At 43.5% G+C, this 24914-nt stretch overlaps 1 protein-coding gene across 1 annotated transcript; it reads left to right on the top strand.

Moving 5' to 3' along the window:
• Positions 1 to 138: 138 nt before the first annotated feature.
• On the top strand, positions 139 to 24171 carry LOC119383580 (protein saal1). The gene is made up of 11 exons (XM_037651822.1): positions 139 to 344; positions 424 to 545; positions 2632 to 2754; positions 3663 to 3746; positions 4557 to 4636; positions 4724 to 4783; positions 6202 to 6317; positions 8496 to 8619; positions 11759 to 11844; positions 14053 to 14205; positions 23963 to 24171. Exons 1-11 carry the CDS (start codon positions 329 to 331, stop codon positions 24142 to 24144), a joined length of 1146 nt encoding a protein of 381 aa, XP_037507750.1. The 5' UTR covers positions 139 to 328; the 3' UTR covers positions 24145 to 24171.
• The last annotated feature ends 743 nt before the right edge of the window (positions 24172 to 24914 follow it).

Here is a 24914-nt window from a genome sequence, read left to right as displayed (position 1 = left end):
TTTGAGATTTGAGGCTGGCACTAAAAGGTAACCGCCACATATGCGAGTCACTCGTCGTGAAGATGAGTTCAACGTAATCTTTTTGCCTCGAAATAAATGTATATTCTACTTACATTCACAATGATAAAAAAATCGAACGAGGCCGAGTCCATCGTGTATCCAACATGGCAGCGCCCATCACTTAGCGACGCGCGCTTCGTGTTTGGGTTGTTGCTTCCGTATGATATACGTGCAGGATTTTGTTGTTTATCAGAACCAAAGTGACTGTATCCATTTTGACGTGTAGCATATCCTCGATGTGCGTCGAAGTTGAAATAGCTCTGCCGTGATGATGGACGATACAGGTAATGTTATGCATCACCGCAGCTCAGCTTGTGCTGAAAGCTTTCAGACGTTTTCGATGACGCCCACATATCCTTCCAGAGAGAAACCCGTCACCTCCACCGGAGATCCTAGAAGCCGATGAATCCTCCAGCGGAGACAGAATAGGAGACAGCGTGTTTAGCCGACACTGGCTGTTTCAGTGCCTCCTGAAAGCCATCAGAGTGAGTTGGCGATGTTTTCGGTTGACGTTGTGTGAAGTGACACAACACTGCATGTTCAGAGCTCAGTTTGCTTGTTCCTCGTAGCTCACGTTTATAAAAGTTATTTTCCTGGTATGGAATTAAACTGATGTACAGGTTTCAACCGCAGTTAATGATAATTTCGCTAAATCGAGAACTTCGTTACACCGAAGATCACTCGGCAAATAGCGCGGAAACAGAACGTTAGCATGGAGTCACGAAGGCAGCTTTCGCCGAAGAGGAACTCAGCAGCGCCTCAGCATATGCACTCACAGTCGGCTAAACATGAACACCAGCGAGTGGAGGTATGGGTCAAGAATGCCACTCGGCTGCGACTAGCAGCGCATTAGATATATGCACTCACAGGAACACCAGTGAGGGGAGGTGTGGTACAAGTGTGTCACCCCATGGAAACATGCCAAGCCTCGACCTTCAGTGTGTTTCTTCAGGCAACTCAGCTGAAAGTAGCGCTTGTCCTGTTTTCTCTTTTCGTGGTTTTGTTGAATTTGTGCTATCAATAGCTATGGCTAAACAACAAAAAGCACGGAATTGTCGAGCGTTTTCTTGCATGAAAGGCTGTGCTATGCAGCCACGCCGCAGTGTGTTCGTGGAGGCGCATTCTTTAGTTGGTCACAAGCAGATTGGCTACGTTGCCTACAACAACTAAGCCGCCTACACGCTGTTTCAGACACACTGTGAAGTGCACTTTTTTGGGGGGCATCTTGTATCTTAAGAATAATTTTAAGCTGTCTTGCGTACCTTTCCTTTCTTTAATGCTGCATGTACAGTGCCTGGTAATCGAAACGCGACACTTGTAGCTCGTGGCTGTTCATGCTTGCCACAGGTGAGCGCTTGTCCAAGCGAGCTGATGCATTGTGCTATACAATGAGGGTGAGAGTGTTTGGGATCAATGGTGACTGCATCCGATAGACAGCCGTTCAGTCTGTGGTTCTTGGTGGTGCTGATGGAGTGCTTCATATCATGACATGGTTGCTTTGCACTGCGAGGCACGTGTGTGCAGAGTTTTGAAGAAATGGCATGAAACACTCTGTCAGCGCCACCAAAAACCACAGACTGAACAGCTGTCTACCAGATGCAGTCACAATGTGTCACGAACGCTCTCACCCTCACCGTATACCACAATGCGTCAGCTCGCTTTGACAAACACTCACCTGTGTCACATCAAGCGCCAGCGGCCACGTGTACCGAGTATCGTGTTACACATTCAGTACTGTACATTCAGTGCTTCCAGTTCGTGAGTCGCATGCACATTATCGGAGTGACACAACATTTTTGATGTGAAAGTAATAGATGCAGAGTTTTCAAGATAAGCTTCAAGGGCTACAGACTTTTTCTTACAGTGCGTGCCAAACGTTCCAGTGCCTTGGAGTGTGCCTTGTACCTTGTGTGGTAGTCTTGTACTCTTCAGCTGAAGATTTGGAGTGTTGGGATAACCACAAGAACTGCACTGTGCAGGCTAACTTATGTGGCGAAGGCATGCAGTCGTCTTGTCCATAAGTTATTTCTGCTTTTATTTTTCATCAGTTAAGATTCACTTTCCTGTGATGACAGGAAACTGCACTGTGTGTGCAGTAGGTCTAGAGAAAGATAGAGCAAAACACCATTGAGTTTCACCAGTAATATCTCAGTGAATTTATTGGAACCAACGCCGACAGTGGTCACATACAACTGTTGCTTTAGGCGGTGGTCTTAACAATGCTTGAAAGTTTACGGTTCCATTGCTGTTTCTGCACATGCGATAGAGCGGAAGAAAAAAGGAAGTCTCAGTGTGCATGTTTGCATGTACATGAACTAACATGCATATGGAAAATACATCCTTGCATTGTTTCGTTTTTAACCAACTTATTCTTTGATAAATATTGTCAAATTTGTGGTGAGGCTCAAACTGCATCCCAATCGTAACTGTTTGTTATGTAGATCAGATTCTAAGCTTGGGTTTGGTTACATACGAATTCAACTCCGTTTGCTCTGGTCTTAACACGTGTTGCCAGTTTTTCTTTGCATTCATGACAAGTGTCATTGCTTCTCTCTGGGGCATCCTGACTAGGCTGCCGAAAATGAGAATGCCTGTGGTGAAGGTGAGCAGGTACTTACTGAGGAAGAGGTCGTGGAGTTGGACAGAGAGGTTGAGGAAGAGCTGTGCACGGTTTGGGACATGGCTGCCAACTCTGTAAGTTTGTGCATGCATTTGCTTGCAGGGTTCTTACAACTCCTGGGTTCTCAGTATAGAACAAATGAATGCTTTCTGTCATATGCCTAAGCTTCTTAAAAAGGCCCTGAACGACCCCTAAGGGCTTGACGCGAAAATTCATTCTGCGAATGGAAGGCAGGAATGTGAACGTTCCTGCCGTATTTTGTAATTGTGTGTGGCTCATGGAGTTCACAGGCAGAGTTGAAGCACCCTATTTTCAAACAGTGGGCTCGTGTGACTGGTAGTGGCTGTCTCATGATCTCACCTGGCAAATTCCCATAGTGAGCTGTCATTGGTCAGTATAGATGTAGTCTCCGGACAAGATATCTGGATCAATGCTCTCCTTCCGCCTGTTACTGTTGTCTATTATAATTACGCAGCTAACTAAGCTTGCTGTAGTATTTTAAGGTCTGCGTTTTGAATTTCGATCAGAATTGCGCCCTTTCGAGAAACACGAACTGTCGTCGATTCAAACTCGGCCAGAATGGGAATGAAATTCCAAGCCACTGGCAGGCCAGCACCGTGTCGCTTTTTCAGAACAGGAAAGTAGAGTGTGGATGAAAGAAAAACTAGCGCTTTTAATACCTGCACTCATACTGGCAATATAAAAAAAATTATTTCAGTAATCTATTTGTGGGGGCGCTTTACACGTATCAATGCGTTTCTGAGACCTCGTGAAGAAAGTTGATTCAGTGCCCCCTTTAAAGCATGGGCACCATTTTCGTATTCCTTTGGGTTCTCTGTGGGGTAAATGAAGATGACAGGTCTGTCAGCCAAAGCGGGTAGAGGACTCCTACTTTTGAACGGCACATTAAAGAAAGCATTGGAGTTGTGTAACGTGATGACCTGTCTGAATGCAAATGACTGCATTGCTTTCTTTCTGACAGGATGTTGCACATTTCTTGCACGAGTTCAAGGCTTCCGAGATTTTCCTACAGATCATCTCCACATCTAAGTCACCTCGTCTGGTGGTGAGCTACAAGGCGTATTACCTCGTTTTCCTATAATTTATTTACACAACTTATCTTGTTGCATCATTTTCTCTAGCATCATGTTCAGACTTACTTAGATGCTGTTAAAATTTATCAAAAAGGATTTACAAAAGACTAAAGAAACCCACTTTCTTTCGTCATTCCACACATATGTTGGCTCCTTCTAAAGATTGCTCTTAGGGCAGAGTCATTCTTTTTTTTTTCAAAGCATGCTCTCTTCAACCAAGTTGAAAACTTACAAATGGTACGATTGGCCATCTGCCAAGTCAGTCACTTCATGTGATGAGGAAAGTTTCGTGACATGTGCAACAGATCAGACTTGCAGCAGGGAGCGAGGGAAAGGGAAATGCGTCATTGTTGTTAGTGGGGCTCTTCGGTGTGACATCATAATGGAACAAACAGCATAAACACAGGACAATTAGAGAAACTGATGACATGGCACCGCAGACTTATACTGGCAGCGATAGACAACAAGACGAAAAAGGCGTCATGTGGTGTGAACAGCATGGGTGTACTGTTACTGCACCCACGTGTTATGTTTCGTGTCCCTTTGCTTAGCACTCCTAATCAACAAACTCTTCTGCAATGATACTGCACTTGAAGGCAGCAGAGATTTAGATTGGAGAATGAGCTTCAGAAATTAGCAACAATAAGATGGCATCAGCTGGTGCATTACCGGGATAACGAGGTAAACACCAATGGGTCCTCCTGCCGCCGCTGCTGCTACCGATGGTGATTTTACCTGGAACATTGCTTATCCACTAATGGATTATTATTTTGCTGACATAGGAAATTTTAATCGGAATACTGGGAAACATGGCTGTATTCCCTGACCTCAGCTTGGCTCTGTCTAAGGAGGAAGGCATTCTGTGAGTATAACCTGCCATCGTGCACCTTATCATTGATGCACGTCATGACTGGTCTGTAATTACAACACATGCATACTTTCTGCGCAGGCAAATGGCTATGCAGCTGCTAGGTGGAACTGACACGCCCACCCTGGTTCAAGTGTTGAGGTGAGACGGTGTTCGTAGATGTTTGATTGTGCATCTTGTTACCTTTTTACTTCTGTGTCCTTTAGCACAGACATTTGAACTGTTATAAAACAAATTTCTTGGCCTCTTGTAGGCTGTTGAGTGTGTCCACGTATGTGCAAGCCTTGCAACAATTGTCACAGATTGTTTCTTTCTGTGAACGTTCAGTCATTCATAGCAGCCAGCAGGTTCCTGATGCACTTAACTTATTTGTCGGTCTTCATTTAAATGTCTGTCTTTGCACACATGTTCACCGTGTGCTCGCAGCAGGTTTCATTATGTTTCAATGAAGCGCTCCGAGTTTGAAATAACACTCGAAATAATGGAGCATTCATCTCACTGCAAGCAAGCTTAATTGCAAACTGCAATGTCATAATAACTCATGACTCATATGGAGAACTGCATAATGAGATGAGCATGGATGTTACAGTAGATTATCATTGCAATAAACGAAGTGACCTTTTTTCTGCTTGGTCTGTAATTAAGGGCAATAAAATGGAAAGGTGAGCTAGTTGGTATGAATTCATTGTGAAAATCTCCCCCCCCCCCCCCCACTTGTTCGTGTTGTCCTCGTACAGTCTGCGGAAGAAATTTTCACTATGTAATTAAGGGATTTAACAGTACTAGCAGTTTATATAGTTTGTGGCAGATTTGGTAATGTGGATTCTGTAACAATTAACATAAATATTGATCTGAGTTTAATAAATCGGTCCTATTGCCACACCTGCCAGGGTGGCCTAGTGGCTATGGTGTTCGACTGCTGACCCAAAGGTCGCTGGGATCGAATCCCGGCCACGGTGGCCGCATTTTCAGTGAAGGAAAAAAATGCTTGAGGCCCATGTACTAGATTTAGCTGCATGTTAAAGAACCCCAGGGGGTCAAAATTTTCGGAGCCCTCACGGCATCCCTCATAATCATATCGTGGTTTTGGGACATGAAGTCCCAACAATTATTATTACTATTGCCAGCATTAGCAGGGAAATGGGCTGTAATAAATAACAAAGAATGCAGTATGTATTAGCAGGCAGATTGTAAAAAAAAATATTGCTAATTTTGTTCTGCACTACTGCTTCTAATACAGAGTAAAATCAGTTCTTTTTGTCCGCCTCGGTGGTGTAGCGGTGATGGTGCCGGCTGCTGACCCGAAGGTTATGGGTTCGATCCCGGTCACGGTGTTCACATTTCAATGAATTCGAAATGCTAGAGGCCAGTGTACTGTGCGATGTCAGTGCACGTTAAAGAACACCAGATGGTCAAAATTTCCGGAGCCCTCCATTACGTTAGCCCTCAATTATGAGCCCTCCACTACGTTGTGCCTCATAATCATATCGTGGTTTTGCCAGTTAAAACCCCAGATATTATTATTAAATCACTTATTTTTCTTGTTTCTGTTTTTGCAGACTTTGCCACACATGCCTGTCAAATAAAGAGTCCCTGCCATTTTGGCTTCAGGCCATCCGTTCATCTGACAGTTGCCTCTCGGGCATAACATTCATCTTGGAAAACTCCATCAATGGCAAGTCCCATGTACATGATTACATACTGCCTGTCTTTTCTTTTTGTCTAGCGTGTACTGATTGCTGCATTTTTGGTGTTCCTAATAAAGATCATTATTGTTCTGTTGACAGCAGGCACAAAGGGACTTGAGAAAACATAATTCTGCACGTAAGGTTCGTAACTTGCCAGATTGTCCGTGAACTCGGTTCGGTTTTTCTGTATCCATCGAGCTTGTAGGTATCGAAAGTAGTAAATAGTTGCGGACGAGCGATGTTGTGTGCTTTTTCTTTCGTAGTGTAAAACGTGCATGTGCATTAGATTTTGGTCTTGATTACAGCTCGAGGAAAGATCCTGTTAACTGCACCCTTTATTCCATGTCGTCAACTGCATGTCACAAGCAGGGACACGCGTTATTGTAATGTTGACGGGCATAGCTTATTCTTTGTCAGTGCCATTAAAATAGTGCGCTCAAGCACAGTTGTACCTGTTTGTAGTTTTGATCGGTTGGTAAGACGAAGCGCAGTTGTTAATAAGCAGTAAGGCGCAAACACTGCCTTGTCTGACCCATATGAACACTTCCTGCAGGTTTAAAGTATTTTGTATACCACTTGTCCACACTTCGCACTAGATCACATAGCCTTGAAAAAACAGTTACCTGTTATTTCAGTTGCATGGTATAGTTGGCCTCAAAAGATGGCAGGGTGTGAGATCAGGAGCGTCGGCAGGATTTTGTCTTGGGGGGTGCAAAGCAATGTTGCATGGCGGCTGGAGGAGGGAGAGAGTACTGGTGTAGCTTGGGTGGGGGCAAGTGCTGGTGTGGCTTGAGGGGGGCAAGTGCCCCTTTTGCACCCCCCTGCCGACGCACATGTGTGAGATCTTGGAAGAAGCTGAACATTTTTGCACTGTAGCATATTGGCTTCTTTCTTACCTTCCTTTCAGAACATGCTTTGAATTCTTGCGTGAAGTAATCATTTAGCATTGTGTAGTGTTATTGTCCTTGTTACAGCCATACACAGTACTGCAACTTTCCAAAAAGGGAAACTAGAAGAGGAAATGAATTCAGTCTAGATTAATAAACTATTCGTTCAAGACTCTGTCCTCATTAGATATTGCAATAATAGATAATTTTATCTCATGAGATAAAAAGGAGGTTGAAGGTCCATCGTCAATTCAATTTCTCGCCGAAGTCATGGCGCCTGTACGTCAGTGTGACTTTTCGAATTTCTAACGATTTTGTTGCTTTTCGTCATTCTGGCTCCGGTAAAGTCCTTTAAACTTTCTACGTTCAGTCTTTGACTCTCTTAAAAGATACAGTGCATTCGATCTTTACCGATAAAAACTATCTAGGTTCGAGTAAATGACATCAAAATCCGTGATATCATGGAAACCTGGTGCGGGAACTGGTATCATCATAGCTGTTTTGTTTTTGTATCTATTGTGGTCCACCCAACTTATTCTTACACCACTAGTTGCTTTCTTGGTGTAGTGGGCCACTACTTAATTTCCTAATGCAACTCAAATAATTGTTTTCTTGGTGCAATGCGTCCTTACACGTTCATTTGTATATAGGAGGTTCCACACAGTCGCTGACTCTATGGTACTTCCTTATGTATAAAACAATGCATCTGTCTAAGTACATTTGTGTATATGCGGTTGCAGCAAAAATTTAGATCTAAAAAATTGTGCATGAATGCAGCTCTTTCATGAAACCCACACTCTGTAAACTTTTTATGCCAGCTGTACATGCAATTGGCGTTGTTTCTTCCGAAAAATACTAAATATGTGAGACTATACTAGCCTTGGTGAATATATGTAATTTGTTGAAGCAGTTGTGTGCCAAGTGCTGCATTTGAGGTCTGCTTGCTGCTTTCCACAGTCAAGACATTTCGTGGTCGTAATATATTTATACTTTGCTTCACAGTAAAATACCTCCACATTCTATCACAACCTTTTCATTGGGCACTGCTGCCACCTTTAGCGTTTAAAGGTAACGCCAGGTTGCACATGTACAGAACAGACGGCGCAGGGCCTTCCCTTGGTACATTCACATTGCGGAAGATAACGTGCTAGCATTCCAGAAAGTGACACGCTCGTGAGATGACAAGATATCTGACAAATTAAGTGCATTAGTGCTGTCCTTTGATCACTCGCTACAATACTCTGACCACTGCATGCATCTGCTTGCTGCTTACCACAGAGGAGCTGCTCAAGGTTACTCTGCAAGTCCTGGACTGCGTCTTGGATGAAGACTCGGAGATGTGTGCAGTGTGCGCAAATGGGAACTTTATTGAGGCACTTTTCACGGCTGCTAGCTACCTGAGGTGAGTGTAAGGTGGCGACCTATTCCACTGGATTGAGATCTTACCAATGGCCAATGTTCACGTGAGGGTATGACAGGTGTGTTACACTTCACGAACCACCGTGAAGCTTTGCTTATGGATTCAAACACACAGCTATTACTTGCTAGACGCGGAAGTCAGCGTTGCATGATTTGGGGTGCCTCAGTGGCGGGGCTGAGAGAACAGAGTCCTGTCTGAGTGCTACCTCAATACTAGTGGCTACTAGGCGTTAGACTCAAAGCCCTGACCAAGGCGATGTTGTGGAGTTCTGTGAACGATATGTAGTCTTGTAATTCCAAGTCTAGCCACCACAGAGGACCTGCACGTCCCCATTTCTTTTGTTAAGGACTTTCGGTCAGTCATTCGATCACGTGAGTTGCCGTGGTGAGCGATTGTTGTTTTGCACATTCTCTTAGAGACGGCATGCATAATGCAGATGATGTGGGTGCGATCCTTGCAAGCAGCAATATATTTCGTTTCAATTGCTTTTATTTCTGCAGTTCATTTAAAAGGAGCCTATTTCTCCTGCGCTTTAAATAGTTTAGTTTTCTGTTAGCATCATGTGGTCACTACATATAAGCAGTGATGGAAGTGCTGCTCCAATTGCTCCAAACTGCTCCAAGAGAGAAATGCTGCTCCAAACTGTACTTTTTGTTAGTAACTGCTCCGGACCTGCTCTGAAATGGTGCTGGTAAACTGAAAACAATGAACTTTAAGCACATGATCATCCAGCAAGCCTAAACAAAACAAAAAACAAGCTGTCTACTATCATTATATAGTCGCGGACAAATTTTCTTGGCAATGAGGAGAAGGCTGCAGAGCCAAACTACGCGTGTGCTTCCATTGAAGAATATAGTCCCACAAGTGCGTCCGTGTTTTCTGCGTGCGAATTAAAAACAACAACATTACTCTATTTTCTATGGGACACTGTTTGAAAAGAGGCGCAGCACGCACCAAGGAGATATAAAATTTATATTTGTTTTACTTTACGCAGTGTCATGTCATGTTTTTATATGTGCGAAAACGTCGCACCGTCTTCAGGCGAGCGCTTGTCACCCTCTAGCTCTTCCAATGACTCGCCAAAGGAGCTTGTGACGAATTTCACTAACAAATGGCTGTCTAAGCAGACGAAGCAAATACTATGCAATGTCATTATTCACCACGGCCGCTCGAATAATCGAACAGCCGTCACAGGAGACTTGGAAGGTTCACAAACTGAAACTAAATTCGAAATGCGTGCCAAACAGGAATACTTCGCGGACCAGTACATGTGCAGTGGCTCTGCCCCCGTAGCCTTTCCTTCATTGCCAAGAAAAGTTCACGAGTATAGTATGTATAGTATGCTAGTATGGAGTTTCTATACTAGCTCCATACTAGCACATAGACAATGCCACAAGTAGTGGCATTGTTGATATACCTATATTTGATTTAGCTGTATATTTTTACCTGACAGGCATACGATTTTGGCAAAATATGTACGAGATTAGTTCGATATCTTACTGATTATTAACTGCTGGTGGAACGACTGTGATGTGTGACTTCATTTTTGCCACAAGAAATGGCAAGGCTGTTTTTTTTCAACCTATCCACACTTAGTTTCTTGTTTTCTTTTTTGTTTTTTTTTAATGAAGGCTATTCTGGGTAAAATATGAAAATAACAGATTGCTTTGCTCTATTACCGATTATAAACTGCTGTACGTGATAGTGGTTTCTTTTATGATTTGGGACTTAGTTCTATCGGTTTTATATCATTTCTGCCACAAGTAGCCAAAAATTTAAGTATATAGCTCACCTTACTTAGTGTTCAGTGACCACCCGTCTGCTTAATTATTTGTTTGTTGTAATTGTATGTGCAATATGTTTAATAATAAGTATTGATACTTATGAGAGGCTTAAATAGTGCTTTAAACTGCAGGAATCGTTCGGAATATTTTGCCATCTGCTCCAAAAATGCCAATAGCTGCCCCAAACTAGCATTTTTTTTGCTCCAGAATGTGCTCCAAAAAATCGAAATGTTGCTTCCGTCACTGTATAAAATGCCACGGTATTTTGAGTTATGAAGCACTTAATGAGAATAGCATTGTTGACGTTGTAAGACTAAGTTTCCTTTCCAGCTATGTAATCAAGAATATAGGGCCCATTCTGAAGGTAGAGGAGCTAAAAAAAAAATTACAAGTTTCAAGAAGTCATCTTGCAGGACTATCCGGTTGTGCAAATTGTTGAACCTGTTTTCTCTCCGGCTATATAACCCTTCATGTGAATCATCTTGAACACCCTGGAGCTGCAATTTCAGTATGCAGGTGCTGTCAAGAGCTTTGATAAGGCTAAATTGTGAATTAGACATTGTATCGAGCAAGGGGGAAAAAAGAAGATGATTCGTTTTCTCGACTGCATGCTCTTCACATAGTCGGTGGAAAAATTTTTCATTGCGATAGCAATTATATGGACAGTCTCGGCTGGTTTTTGCCACCGCCGTCATGCACTGTATATGTATAAGTATGTATCTATATAAAAGTCCCAAAGAAAAATAATTCAGAAAAATGTTTCCGAAGTGCGGAATCGAACCAGCGACCTCTTGCACCGCAGCGTGTGGCGCTAACCACTACGCCACAAAGTGCAGACCCTTCAGGTAGCTAATGGCGAGCGTTATATACACACCCTTTACCGCTGGCAGGACTCAGAGATGGCACGCGCTCATAAGCGTTTCTTCATTACCAGCGAGATGGCGTGAGGAGCACAGCGGGCGCATTTAAAAGTCATCAGCCAGCTCACTCGCTTCTTCTAATAGTATTTGTACAGGGAGAACCTTGCCCTTCCGCTGTCTGCTCGCACGGTAGTTGCTGCCGGGGGGGGGGGATATGTTTCTGCAGTGTAGCAGCGCGTCCATCACGGGCCACTTTTCTTGCTATTGCATTCATTGCTTTGCCCTTGCGGGGAAACTGTGACTTTTTTGTTTGTTGCAACGACTCGGAAAGTTATGCAACCCTCAGTGATGTGAAGTGAGGGAGAAAGGGAGCTGAGTAGGGATGATTAGCTAGTTCTTGCACATTGATTTGCTTCGAGTTGTGCTTACCGGCACGTACTGAGGTTAAAGGTTACTTTTCTTGTTCTCACTGGGCAGCTCACGAGAGAAGTACGACTCCTTGGATGCATTCTGGCACTTACTACATGTCATGGACTACGAGGCTGATGCCAAGGAACTCCTCTGTAAGTGCTGCAATGAACCTTCTTCCTTCGCTCATTTAAAAGCCTTTTTCTGTTTATCATTGTTGACAATCACTTTTTCGGTGGGTTACTTTAAGAAGCATGCAACAAATAAGACCACTGAAGTATGCATGACGCTGATGCTCTGTGGGAAGCATCATAACGTAGTAGAATTCAATACAATTTGATTGTGTTTTCATGTCGGTTGTTAATGATAATAATTGTAATTGTTGGGGTTTCATGTCCCAACACCACGATGTGGTTATGAGAGATGCCGTAGTGGAGGGCTTCAGAAATATCTGCCAGCTGGGGTCCTCTATAGGGCACCTAAGTTAAAGCACACACGAGCCTCTAGCATTTTGTTTAGTTGTATATGTTGTTTGCCAGAAATTGAACATAATAACATAATAACATTGTAGAACGAATAAATGTACGTGTAATTTTACTGCTGCATTGATACTGCAAGGTGCTGTAGTTCAGTGTAGGCGACGTTCATTTGATTAAGAAAACACGTTGTGGGGCTAGTTGGTAATGCATATTTTTCTTTTTGAAAGAATTCAGTGCTAAACTTTAACCACAAGCACACAGAAAGACATGACGGGATGGACGCTGTACTCCAACTGAATTCATTGAAAATAGTCATACGCTGAAGACGACGTGAAAGATCCTGGCCGCATGGGCATTCCAAGCAGAATATAAAAAAAAAAGAGAGAGAAAGAACACACTGCTTATAATTGCCTATCTAGTAATCTGTATTCGCTTGCGCACAAGGAGACAGAAGTGGTGCTGACACACATGTCATCCCTCTGCTTGATAAAAGGGGCTTCTGAAAGCTCACGAGCTAATCTGTCTTTACTTTTAGCTGGAATTCTTGTCCTCTGAAGTCGTTGCTCACAATTTCCGCCGTTAACATTGCAGGAGCGACAATGGGCGGGTAGGTTCATGAACGTGACTGAATCGTCATCTAACGATCTTGCCTGTGTGCTTGTGTTATAAGTCTAGCGCTGAATTCTTTCGAAAAAGAAAAATAGACATTCATTTGAAGCTGGTGTTTCTTACATGTATGGATGTGGCAGACTTTCCCATGACATAATGTCTGCCGGGACATTTCACTGGAGATGCAGACACCTTGGCCACTGGCTTAGCTCATCTGCGCTCACTGAAAAAAATAACCCTGAAAGTGGTCTGAGATATACAACCATAGGTCGGCCAAAAATGTGGAGCTCACTCAGACTCACTCACGGAACATATTTTGCCCTTAGGGCTCACTCGCACTCAGATTCACCGAAATTTACCCCAACTGGACTCACTTGAACTGACTCACTAAAATTTGTTTCAACTGAACTCACTCGGACTCAAACTCACCAGAGTAGTACTCACTCGGACTCACTCAGACTCAGGCTCACGGGTCGATCTGAGTCTGATTGAGTTGACTCAGGAGTGAGTTTGCCGACCTATGTATACAACCCAAACTAAGAGAAGGAGTAGCTGAAGCGAAAGAAACAAAATTACCTAAATGCACCACCAGTTGTACACCTCGGCAGTAGTTTATTAGGTGCGATGTAGCATGGCAGCACAATCAGGTTGTGAAACCGATCATTATTTGATGTTATTTTGCAGCTGTAGATTGTTATAGTGGTGCACACTTTCTGCACTTAATAATGAACCTGTTTTGAATATCAATGAAGTGTAGTTTGAATGGTGTTCACTTTAATCCATGAACTGTCAGCCTACCAGTCATATGTGCTTCCTGTGCATATCAGCAGCTTGCCCTTGTAAATTTCTCAGGAGTGTATGACAGGCACTTTTGTACCTGGCTACGGACAAGAGCCTGGAAGGTGCCTATTGAAACAAGCACCTATTATATAGCTAGACCGAAGAATCACTTGTGTCTGAATGCCTGAAGAATGGTGTTGGGATTTGACAAGGGGCAAAGAGGCACAAAAACATGTCTTTGAAGAGTGAACTGGTGGTGGCAAAAAAACATTGGTTGCATAACTTCTCATCTGCTTACGAACTGTAGTAAACAATCTCTCACATTGAAAACTTGCTTATATATACGCTCTCACAGCCATCTTGTGGCATACTTGCAGTGTGACCCTGAATTTCATTATCCTTGTATACCACTGAAAATTCCTAAAATTTTTAGCTATGTTCAGACTTACTGCGAGCTTGATGTGTAACAAAAGCTTGCGTGTTTTGTCATTGTAGTGCCTTGCTGCGAAAAGTTGGAGTCTCTGCTTGTGGACTGGCTTCAGGGACAGGAGGCGTCGCCGCTGCCGCCCAGGCACTGTTGGCGGACCCTAGGTTCGGCAGTGACCCTGGTCAGCGGCGTTCGACAAGGCACGGGAAGCAAGGCCGAAGGTGACCGAATGACTGTGCTAATTGCTGTGACTGTTAGGTGATTGAAACTGATCACACCTGCTCTTCTGCACATTGCAAAGTTCATAGTCAGTGCTGGTCAGAGCAGACTCGATATTGTAGGCAAACAAAGAGTCACTAGCCATCCATGAAATACAGGAACCTTACAAACGGGAATAGGTGACTTGATAGCAGAAATTCAGGAGCAAGGCAGCAAACGTTCACTCAGTGTCAAAGCCTACATTTAGCTCCCATTTCTCTTAAACTTTGGCAAACGCCTTGGTACTGAGGGAGAAACTTCACACAGTGCGTGGCCATCTGGGTGTGTCAGTCTATGAGAATAATATTTTGCATATGAAAAGAAGAAGCACATTCCTTTTCACCTTTGTGGCAAGCTTCTCTTGTTTATAGAATGTCAGATCATGTGTCCTTTCCCTGCTTGCTCTCAGATGCGTGATGAAGCAGTCATGTTCACTCAGTACAAACAACTGCCATGTTGTGGCTCACCAGGACGAAAAACCTTGCATGTCTGAAGCGCCTCAAATAGTGTGTCTCTTTCGTGGCCTCATGGGGGGCTGCGTTCGTGGCAAAAACAAACTAACTATCCTTGCACTTGCAATACCCATCATGTGCTTTGTGGACTGGTGTCACACTGTTGCAAATATTGACAAAATCACTCACTCCAGTATTACGTTCATTATTGTACAGCCCTTTGATGCATTGGGCACTAAACCGTATGCATCCAAGTGCATATTTCCTTCAATAAAGTGATTTCCTGAAGCATTCGGCTGCCGCTTGCGTAGACAATCATTTTTGTTCCCTGCGCACATTTTTTTTTTTACCTGGCACATCAGGTGACCACAGCACTGTCTTGCAATCACTGCTTCGTTTATTGTCAAAAGCTGTGCAAATCACTGGAGCAGTATTCTATTCGAAGCACTCTAACTGAAAACATTGCAAAGACGTGGCTCGACCATCGGCTGTGCATACTTCTGTCGATTTTGAGTCACTAGACCAAAAAGAGGTATTCCCTAACGCTGATATTAACATATACACAGATGGCTCCAGTACGGAGAATGCTACGGGGGCAGCGTACGTGGTGATTGACACAAATAACAAGATTCTAGAAACTAAACAATTCAAGCTACCAGACTACTCGAATAACTTTGAAGCGGAAGTCTCAGCAATCATTAAAGCATTGGAGTTTATTAATACACAAGACAAAACAAAAACATACCAAATACTTACAGATAGTTTATCCACTTTACAAGCTATTAGCAACTCTGGAAACGCCAATCCGTTAATTGATAAAGCAAAAAGTTTAATTAAAGAAATAAATATAAATGATAAACTAATTCTCACCCACGTTAAAGGACATAGTGGGATTACCGGAAATGAATTGGCTGACGAATTGGCAGCCAAAGCGGGGGCATACGGAGAATTCATATCAATCCCGGTCACAAAAAATTTTGTATCAAAAGAATTAGAGAAGCAAGCTAAAAGAAGATGGATTAACGATTGGAGCATTAGAAAAAATTCTAGTAGCTACATCTTTACTTGGATCCCCACATTGGTGGGTGAACCGAAAGGATATATCGCGAACCATTAAGTTCGCAGTTCTTAAGCGGTCACGGCCGATTCCCCCACTACCTCCACCGGTTCAAAATTAGAAACAACAATGTATGTGCATGCCAGCAACCGGCCACATCATTTGACCACTATCTAACTGAGTGTACCTTGACGAAAAAATACCAAGGCAAATTGAAAGTAGAGTTTGGAAACAACTTGATCGAAAAAAAGACACATATGTTCAGCAACGAAAAGGCACTTAAAATATTGGAGGAAATGGTGGAGGAAATAAATGAAAAAATTTAAATCAGGTACCAATACAAAAGCCAAATATTACAACCACATTCGGCCAACTTACTCTCTCCAGGAGGGGATTTCGTCGTAAGAGGAGGGTGGCTTTCGGTGGTGGACACGCAGAGGGAGAATTCTCAAGTGAGACCATTGTGGGCTCCCACCCGGGATAACAAAGAAGAGTGCCCTTCCCACAAAATAAATGGAAGGGAGGCCAATGGCTCCATCAATATATTTCCCACAACAGGGATGCAGCACGTTGCAAGAGGAAGGACAAATGATACCACCCAAATTCTCTACCAGCTGAATTCCACATAAGGATGCATCCATGAAAGACATCCAGAAGAAATCCTCACGAGTAGGGGCCCACCGCTATCGATGAGAGAGGAACCGGTTAAAACAACTCCCTCGAAATCGGCCCCTAACAAAAATCCCACTGGCTATACACCCACACTTTGTGGCATGTTCCTCCTCTGGAGAAGCTATTAATAATTAGAAAAAAACATTTTTTTTTGACTAACGTATATTCATCTGCCATATCCTCTTTTAAACGAAACGTGAAAAAGGGTTCTTTACCTAGAGAAAAAGACGATGTCAGCAAATATAGTTTCACTTCATATCTCCCTTATAATCTCGGGGAAAAAAAAAGAGGGAGAGAAAAAGAAAAAAAGAAAAAAAAGATGTTTAAAAATAATAACAATAATAACAAGACACGAAAAGAGAGAGAACAAAAAATAATACAAAAGAAAAAAAAAGAGAAAATGAAAAGAAAAAAAAAGAAAGAGAAAGAGGGAAGAAAAAGAGAAGGAAAACGAAGAAAGAAGGGAGAAAAACATGAAAATGAAAAAGAAGATAAGAAAAACAAACGGACCAAATATGTACTGGACATATTGTTATCAATCCTTGCCATCAACGCGGCCTGGCTAATTTGGCAATTATTACATGATTGACTTTGTGTGATTATACTACATGTGCTTGTATAGATGTGATTTGAAGCCGATACAGTGCATCTCTCTTGTGATCTGTTAATAATATATTACATTCTTGAACTTGTGTAATTATACTACATGTACTTGTATTGAAGTTATTTGAAGCCGATACAGTACATCTTTATATCGTTATGATATTAATATCATCTCTCAATACCTTTGTAAGAGCCGGTGGAGTTAGGGAGGAGCCGGGGGTAGTAAATAAAAGTCATAAAAAAAAGAAAAAGAAAACCATAACAACTAACCTGTATTCAAATAAATCCTGTTCAGTCACTTATCAGTTTGACGAGTTTTACAGTAGGCCTCAAAAGGACATACTGGAGGACAAGCTCAACACGGACCCATCTCTCCAGCAGAGTGACCCAACAAAGAGAGGAATGGAAAGCCTACACAAGAGAGACAAGAGTAAAAGAAAAGAATGGAAGACTTGTTAGTCAAGACGAGCTCATCGGAGATCCATTGTGTCAAAACAGTTGTAAGTCAAGATGAAGAGAAACCGTAGTATGTAATCTAGAGAATTATGCCCTTGGAGGTGGCTTCGGTGGGTGGTGGGATCAAACTGTTACTTTTTATTTTGTATTTTTTCTTTTAATAGAAATTTTAGTACATTTTGTTCTTTTATCTAATTTATCGATTTTGGCCTGCGATACTTAGGTGGTGCAGGCAGGGCACAGTTTTTTTTAATTTATATTTCATTTATTTTTGCCCAACTCCACTTTAAAGTTAAAGTTAAAGTCACTAGACACGTAATTACACCAACGGCATTCATTCAGTGCCTTTGCATGTGCTTAGATGATTGGCGTGCACGAAGGCTGACTAGTAGGTTTTATACTGCTGCTATAATACCCTATAGGACCTTTAGAGTGGCGGCCATTTGTGCCTCCTGGCAGCCCTCGTGCGTCGTAGCTGATACGTGCCGTGAATTCGCCTAGCAAGGACGACACGAATCATCTAGGTTTCAGAGTGCTTGCTTACAACCGGAACGATAGCGTTGGATCTCAAACGTGTCATATACAACCATTCGCAATGATACCTTGCAACACTGGCTTCGCAATGGTTGTGTGCCTAGTGGTAGCGTACATGACACACTCGGAGTTGTCATGCGCCAGTGTTAGTGTACCGTTGCAGCAGCCAGACATGGAGCTATGCTCTGGGTGGGTGTGCGAACTTCAATGCATCTTGGCCCACGAAAAAAAAAAAAATCATTCTTTCATAAGTTACACACTTTACACCTGTGCTTCTGTCACCAAAATTATGTTCTAGGAAAAAAGAAAAGAATTTCCTAGGTGTCTTGCCGTGTAACCTTAAAGGGACTGACAACTGGCCAGAACGTCTGATTAGATCCTGGTGGAAATGAAAAGACAGTGAATTATGGTGCCAGATTAAAGCATCCTTTTCACGATCTGAGTAAGATTTATATTTCTAAATCGCGTTTAAAAAGTGACAAAAAACTGGTATGAAGCTCGATTATGGAGTCATTCTCTTTGCTGTACGTAGTCTGATGCTTTCATACGCACCATAATTAGTGCTCAAAAATTAGAGTATGTATACAGTGAAACCTCGGTGATACGAATCTCACGGGACCACCAAAAATATTCGTATTATCCGAAATTCGTATCACCAGAAAGCATGGAAAATTAGCATGCGACAAAAGAAAGCTGGCGTACATTTTCATTTATTGTTTTTCAGGGCCGCAGGAACATCAGGAAGAACCCTGAATGATTGTCAGTTAAGTTTTTAGATGTCGGCAATCATACCAGCACTCGTAAACATACGGCCCGTACGCGCGTACTTAATTAATGGACCTGGTGCGTTGTGACCCGCGACAGCAGTAGCCCCTTCCAAATTTTAGTATGCTTTTCTGCATGACACCGGAGCACTGCAGCGAAAGTGACAAACGAAGTCCTTTGACGCCATGGATCAAGGCCACAAAATTACAGAACCACGGTCCTGTCTTATGATTTTGTTATCGCGGAAGTATTAGGGATATTTTTTGGGAGATTTACGGCCGTTCCCGCACAAGTGCGACCTCAACGGTCGCGCATGTTGACGTTGTGAGGCCTGACTCCTTCGTCAAGACCGTCCTCGCCTTCTTTCGGTCCTCGTCCACCTTTCATAGGATGTCTGATGCACGAGGCAGGCACGTGCAAACACAGCACAACGACAGCAGCCCGCGTCCACACGTTAGGAAAAAAAAGCATGGCGCTAATGTCCTCTGTAATCTAAACGCGAAGGCACACGGAGGCACATAAGAGCCTCAAAGCGCACACAATCTCGGAGGCCGTGACGCGTTTCTGAAGGTTTATTCTGACCGCAAGAAAAGCGTTTTTCTTACACCGTGATTCTGACGATTTGGCGGTGCGGAAAGCATGCCCACGCTTGCATTCCCGCGCTCGTATGTGCTTGGAGCGTATTCCGCGACAGCACCTCTTCGTAGCTGGGCGGTAGCTACGTTCGTATCAAATGTCGCTGGGTGAAAATCGGTTCGCAACAACCTTACTCCATTACATTGCAGGCCAATGGGCCTTCGCCGGGGCCAACGAAAAATTTGTATCACACCGAAATTCGTATGAGCCGTGATCGTATCACCGAGGTTTCACTGTATTCTGTGCTGCTTATGAGGCAAAGAAAGTTGCACGTTGACAATCGGTGCTGCCTTTGTGGCAACTAGTGGAACATGTCGAGCTGCAGTGCATGCGCGCGGAATGCACGCATGCGCAGCAAACCACCGCGCACAAACATGATCTGCTCTCACCTCTCACAGTTTGCAGCATGTGGTGTGTGTATACGACTTCATAGTGGCTACAGATAGAAAAATTTGATTATAAATGTTTCACGGTGTTTTCCGTGCTACCATTCCGTGATTAGACACCCTGACTGGTAGCTTTCTGTTGAGCATAAGGGAACAGGTACGATAAAAATTGTTTGTCAGTCCCTTTAAATTGAAGACCGCAATTTAAACTTGATATTTCAGGTATTTCAGTGCCCTTGCCAATTTAAAGAAGGAAAGTAATTTCATCTGTGTCACTAGTTTATCTGTCTATAAGACTATCACAGATTTCTTGGTCTCAACTTATCACTTTGTTTCATAAGGAATTGCTGCCAAAGGTCTCGCTGCTGCTCCTCCTCAAGTTGAATTGCATGCGTCTGAATGGACGCATTGATGTGACCACAAGACCTCCCTCTATGCCGCTTGTTGTGAATCGGCCATTGCTAATGTCACACGAGATGTACTGTAGTTCACTGCAGATGGCGCCACTCTGTTTTCCATTTTCGGTCGGGGTTTAACGTTCCCAAGCAACTCAGGTTATGAGAGACTCCGTGGTGGAAGCCTCTGGATAATTTTGTCCACCTGGGGTTGTTCAATGTGCATGAAATCACATAGTACGTCGGCCTCTAGCATTTCGCCTCCATCGAAACGTGATAGCCATGGCTAAGATAGAACCCGCATCTTCTGGGTCATCAACAGAGCACAAGTAACTGCTGTACCACCGCAGCGGTCAGTCGTCTCACTGACAAAAGCTCAATTCTTGCTGTGAATAATGAGGTCATTATTATAGAAGCCTAATGTTTTAGCCTTAATCTCTTTAATATTTTGCTCAGGAGATAAAGCTTTTTGTCAAAGCTTCGGTCCATATACTTTCTCTTAACCCCTTAAGTGCTTTATTTTTTTGAAACTTTCCCAACCAAAAGTGCCTATTTTTTTATTGCCGATTTCGAATCTGATTGTACTAAAAAGTACCTAGTCGATGTTTAAGTAATATTTGTACCACATACTTCGTCAAATCAAAACACGGAATAATGCAAGGGGGCCTGCTGCAGCTCCTGCACCAAAAGCGAGTTTCCTTTCTCAACTTTTTCCCATTTTCTCCTCGCTTCTGAGAGCAAATGAAGCGCTTTTGAAGAAACTGCTGAATATATTCCATAAGGCCATCCTGCGATGACAAGTTGAAAGTCTTGCCTGGAACGGACAAGAATGGAAAGCGAGAAGGCTTCACAGGAGGATTGTCCGCATCAAGCAGAATCTACTGGCAAGCACTCGCGATGTTCACTTCCGAGCTGTTTTCATCATCACCGGAGAAGATGCTCAATTCACCACCATCGCTGTCTTCACTTCCGGACACAAGATAAACATCTGTATCCGAACCATCATCACTCGAAGAAGATGCCGAAAATGAAAAGCTTCTTTTTTGTGTTGACGAGCGAGCTATGCATGGGTGGCTGCCACCGCAAGCCATCTTTTCATGCAAAAACCGCGCTCTCTCCGCAGGAGAAAAAACATGGTTGATCCCTCCGTCATAGGAATCGGAACAACACGAAAGTAAAGCGTGCCCTTGCAGAAGTAACTGAATGTTTACTGTACATTGATATAAGAGTTTGCAAAATGTATATTGATGCCTGGCAGCTATAGCACCGTTTAACGTGGATGTGCCCACTTTGATGACTGGTGGTACATCTCCATCCCGACGACTAACGCCCATGTTAAATGATTAAACAAACCCTTGTGGTAGCTGTAGTAGTTAACCGTGAAAGTGTAATCAGAGAACTAGGTGTGATAGCCAGAAGAGCGTCGCATATTGGACGCATAACTTGGTCGCCATCCCGCGGCATGTGAAAATGTGATTGAACACCACGGCCGGAGTAGAGGGAAACGCAAAGCGCGTCGTGCCGCCTCGGTAGCCCGGCCACGATTTTTCTAGGGGTGAATACGTGAGCGGGGAACGCGGTGTTACAGCCAGGTGAGGCATGCGCGCGTCGCAGAGCTATGAGCGAGGTCGACGCTTTTACGACGCTTGGCTAAGGTCGCCACCTCGCGGTGTGTTAAGGCATTGACAAAATTGAACCATGGCCTCCTAGATTAGCCGGCGCTGCGCCGTTGATTGAACTTCTATTGAAAACGCGCCGAATGGGAGGGACGTGTAACGTGTTGCAGGTGCTAATCGCGGAGGCCACAGTAATGACGAATTACTTTACCGCTCCCAGAGGGCAACACCACCCCGCCGACCGGGAGAGTGGTAGATATAAAAGGCGCGTTTGTAAAGCCTCTAAAGTCTGTGACCGTGGTGCAGTGGATAGCGTGCCCGGCATTTGTTATTGCGGACCGAGCGGTCGTGGGTTCGATGCCCGTTAACGGAACTTTTTTTCTTTGCCACCCAATCGTGTACATTTTTTCGATGTCATTTCCGTGACGGAAATACGTCACTGAAGTCTTGGTGGACCCCGGCATAAAACACTTTCGTGTTAAAATAAATGGTCAAGTAAATGCTGCCATCTGGTGGATTACACGCAATCTAAGCTGTAGAAGAGCGCCTCTTGTCCTGAACGCTAGAGGGGAGTACCTATTCCGCTAGGACGAGCTCTGCTCGTCCAAAGCAGTTAAGGGGTTAAAGATGTACTTCAAGTCTGTAACTCCTAGTAGATTGTGTCCATTTTGCACCCCGAATGGTAGATCACGAAAGAACGAGGAAAAGTGAGTGTGGCTTACCTATGGCTTACCATGGCTTACCTATGGCGGTAGAACTAATGAGAAAGTGGTGTATAACCATTACATTTTTCTGCAAAGCACTGTCATGAGACTGTGATAAACCTTAGCCTGCATGTTAGTTGTGCACATTGTTCAATAGCGTGACATTTCACTGCTTCAGCAAAGCAGCATATCATAATCTTGCAAGCTGTGCTTTTGGTCTGCCACGACATCTCTGCTCGTTCTCAGATGAACGAAACACTATCTGCAGGCGCTTAAATTCACTTTAGGCAGCAAAGGAATGATATTTAATGAGAGCATCCTTTAAAAAGTGTAATAACGGCATTGTCAAACAAATAAAAAAGCAGGTTACCGTATTGAATTGGACCTGAGACTGTCATGCACAGAATAATGCAGAGCCAACTTCCATGGGCATCTACAAGACAGCCAGTGCCAGAAGCAGTGGCAATAAATTGTCTGGTGCCTTTGAGACGTCACCAATGTGTAACGAGCACGTACACACACAAATTTAGCAAATAGTCTAGTGGTACTCGGCACTGCTCAGACAGTTGAGATGAACTTCAAAACATCCTGGCGAACCACACATGCCTTTAAAAGCGTAGTGCAGTTGAAGACAGTCTGCTAGCCATTGCAACATCGTATGCTACTCAAGATAACAGCAGTACTAAATACCAACTTGATCACTCGGCAGCTAAGATGTTCCGTAGCAGAGCTAGCAAATTTCGTGCGAATGTGTAACTGCACGTGTAAGAAGGGAAATTGGTTATGAGCAAAAGAAAAAAGAAAAACATGAGAGATACCCTAATCTGTTTACCGCCTCTGTGTGATATTCAGGAATTCAATATTTTTGCTGCTTTAAGGAGATAGAGGGCTCGCTGATTCACTTTGCACCGTTTTTGTTAATATGACAAGTCTCTAGGATGATTCTTTTGTTCGTGTCACTGTGTCTGTCTAACACTTTCGTACATTTAAGCAGTGGCTTGCACTGATGCTTTGTGCAATGTTCTGCCAAGTTGATAATCAATCGTTCGTTTCGCACCTCCTCTGGCGCTCTCGTAGTCCAACATTGGCGCACCTTCCAGTTTGCCCAATATAACTATTGCTGCATGCCAGAGGGATCCCTTAAATTACTTCTGTAGCACAAGGGATGAACGAGCTTCTGTGTTTGACAGCACAACCACCTTTCCTTTTGCTCATAACCAATTTCCCTTGTGCATACGGGTACACGTTCGCGTCTGTATTGTATGCAATAAACACTCAGTTGTGGGTCAGCACTGTCTGTGCATGCTTCTTTGTCTTCAGTCTCATATTTTGTGCTGTACAAATAAATTCATTACAAATAAAGACCAACTAGCTCGGCTGTCCGTTCTGTTATATGTAATGCTCAGATTACTTGTGACTTATGTGGTATGAAATTTTGTTCCAGATGACGAGCTTTACGAGAGGTTGAAAGAAATGCACTTGGCCCTCCAAGCACGGCTGCACGATGTGCAGTCTAACAGTGACTCCAAGCTTCAGCGGCCCGAAAGCATAGACGACACATTCCACATGCTGCAAGGTGCCCTTGAGCAAGCACTGGGCATCAGTGCAAGACAGTGTACAGGATGACAATAAATTCTTTTTTTAGGTAGCCTATAGCTTGAACTACGTGTAAATATATCACAAAATATTTAAAGGGGCCCTGCAACACTTTTTCAGCGTGGTCAGAAAACGCTACCGATCGGTAGCCGAAGCTCCCGAGAACATGCGAGCCAAACATTATAGCGCAGCATGTGGCCTGCAATTTACAATTAATTTTCAAAGTCAGCTAGAAGCCGCTCACTCTTCTCTCGACAAATGACCGCGCCATAAACACAAGGTCCACGGCCATTGGCTGATTTGGGCACCGTGAGCTGCATATTTACCGTGGCCGCCTTGAGATGCTGCGACGTGCCGGCGCGTTGGCACTGAAAGTAAGTCGTGCATTCGAAGGAGAAAAAAGAATAGAAAGTGCTCAAAGTCACTGACGCACGCTGACGATTGGACGCATCTTCCTGCCTCCTTGATCACCCCCCCCCGCCATGCGCAGCTCTCAGTGCACTTCGCTGGTATGAAAGGAGAGAAAGCACTTAAAGCATGCAACAAATCTTTAGCAACTCTGCTCGTACTTGACAGATTCAAAAAATTTTTGCAGCAGTCAATTTCGTAAGGCAATAAACTCCTTTAATAAAGCCATTCGACGATTACTTAAGAATGTGTTGCAGGGTACCTTTAATCACCGTGCATAATCAGAGCCACAAATAGAGCACACAATTTTGTATGCACATTGCAGTCATTTACATGTAGCTAGATACCATGACGATGCGCCCATAGCAATGTTAGTACATAGAAGTCCTTAA

This window comes from Rhipicephalus sanguineus, chromosome 2, assembly GCF_013339695.2.
Source record: "Rhipicephalus sanguineus isolate Rsan-2018 chromosome 2, BIME_Rsan_1.4, whole genome shotgun sequence".
Taxonomy (NCBI): Eukaryota; Metazoa; Arthropoda; class Arachnida; order Ixodida; family Ixodidae; genus Rhipicephalus; species Rhipicephalus sanguineus.
The sequence above is the reverse complement of the archived record's forward strand: the minus strand, read 5'-3'. Positions and strand labels throughout refer to the sequence as shown.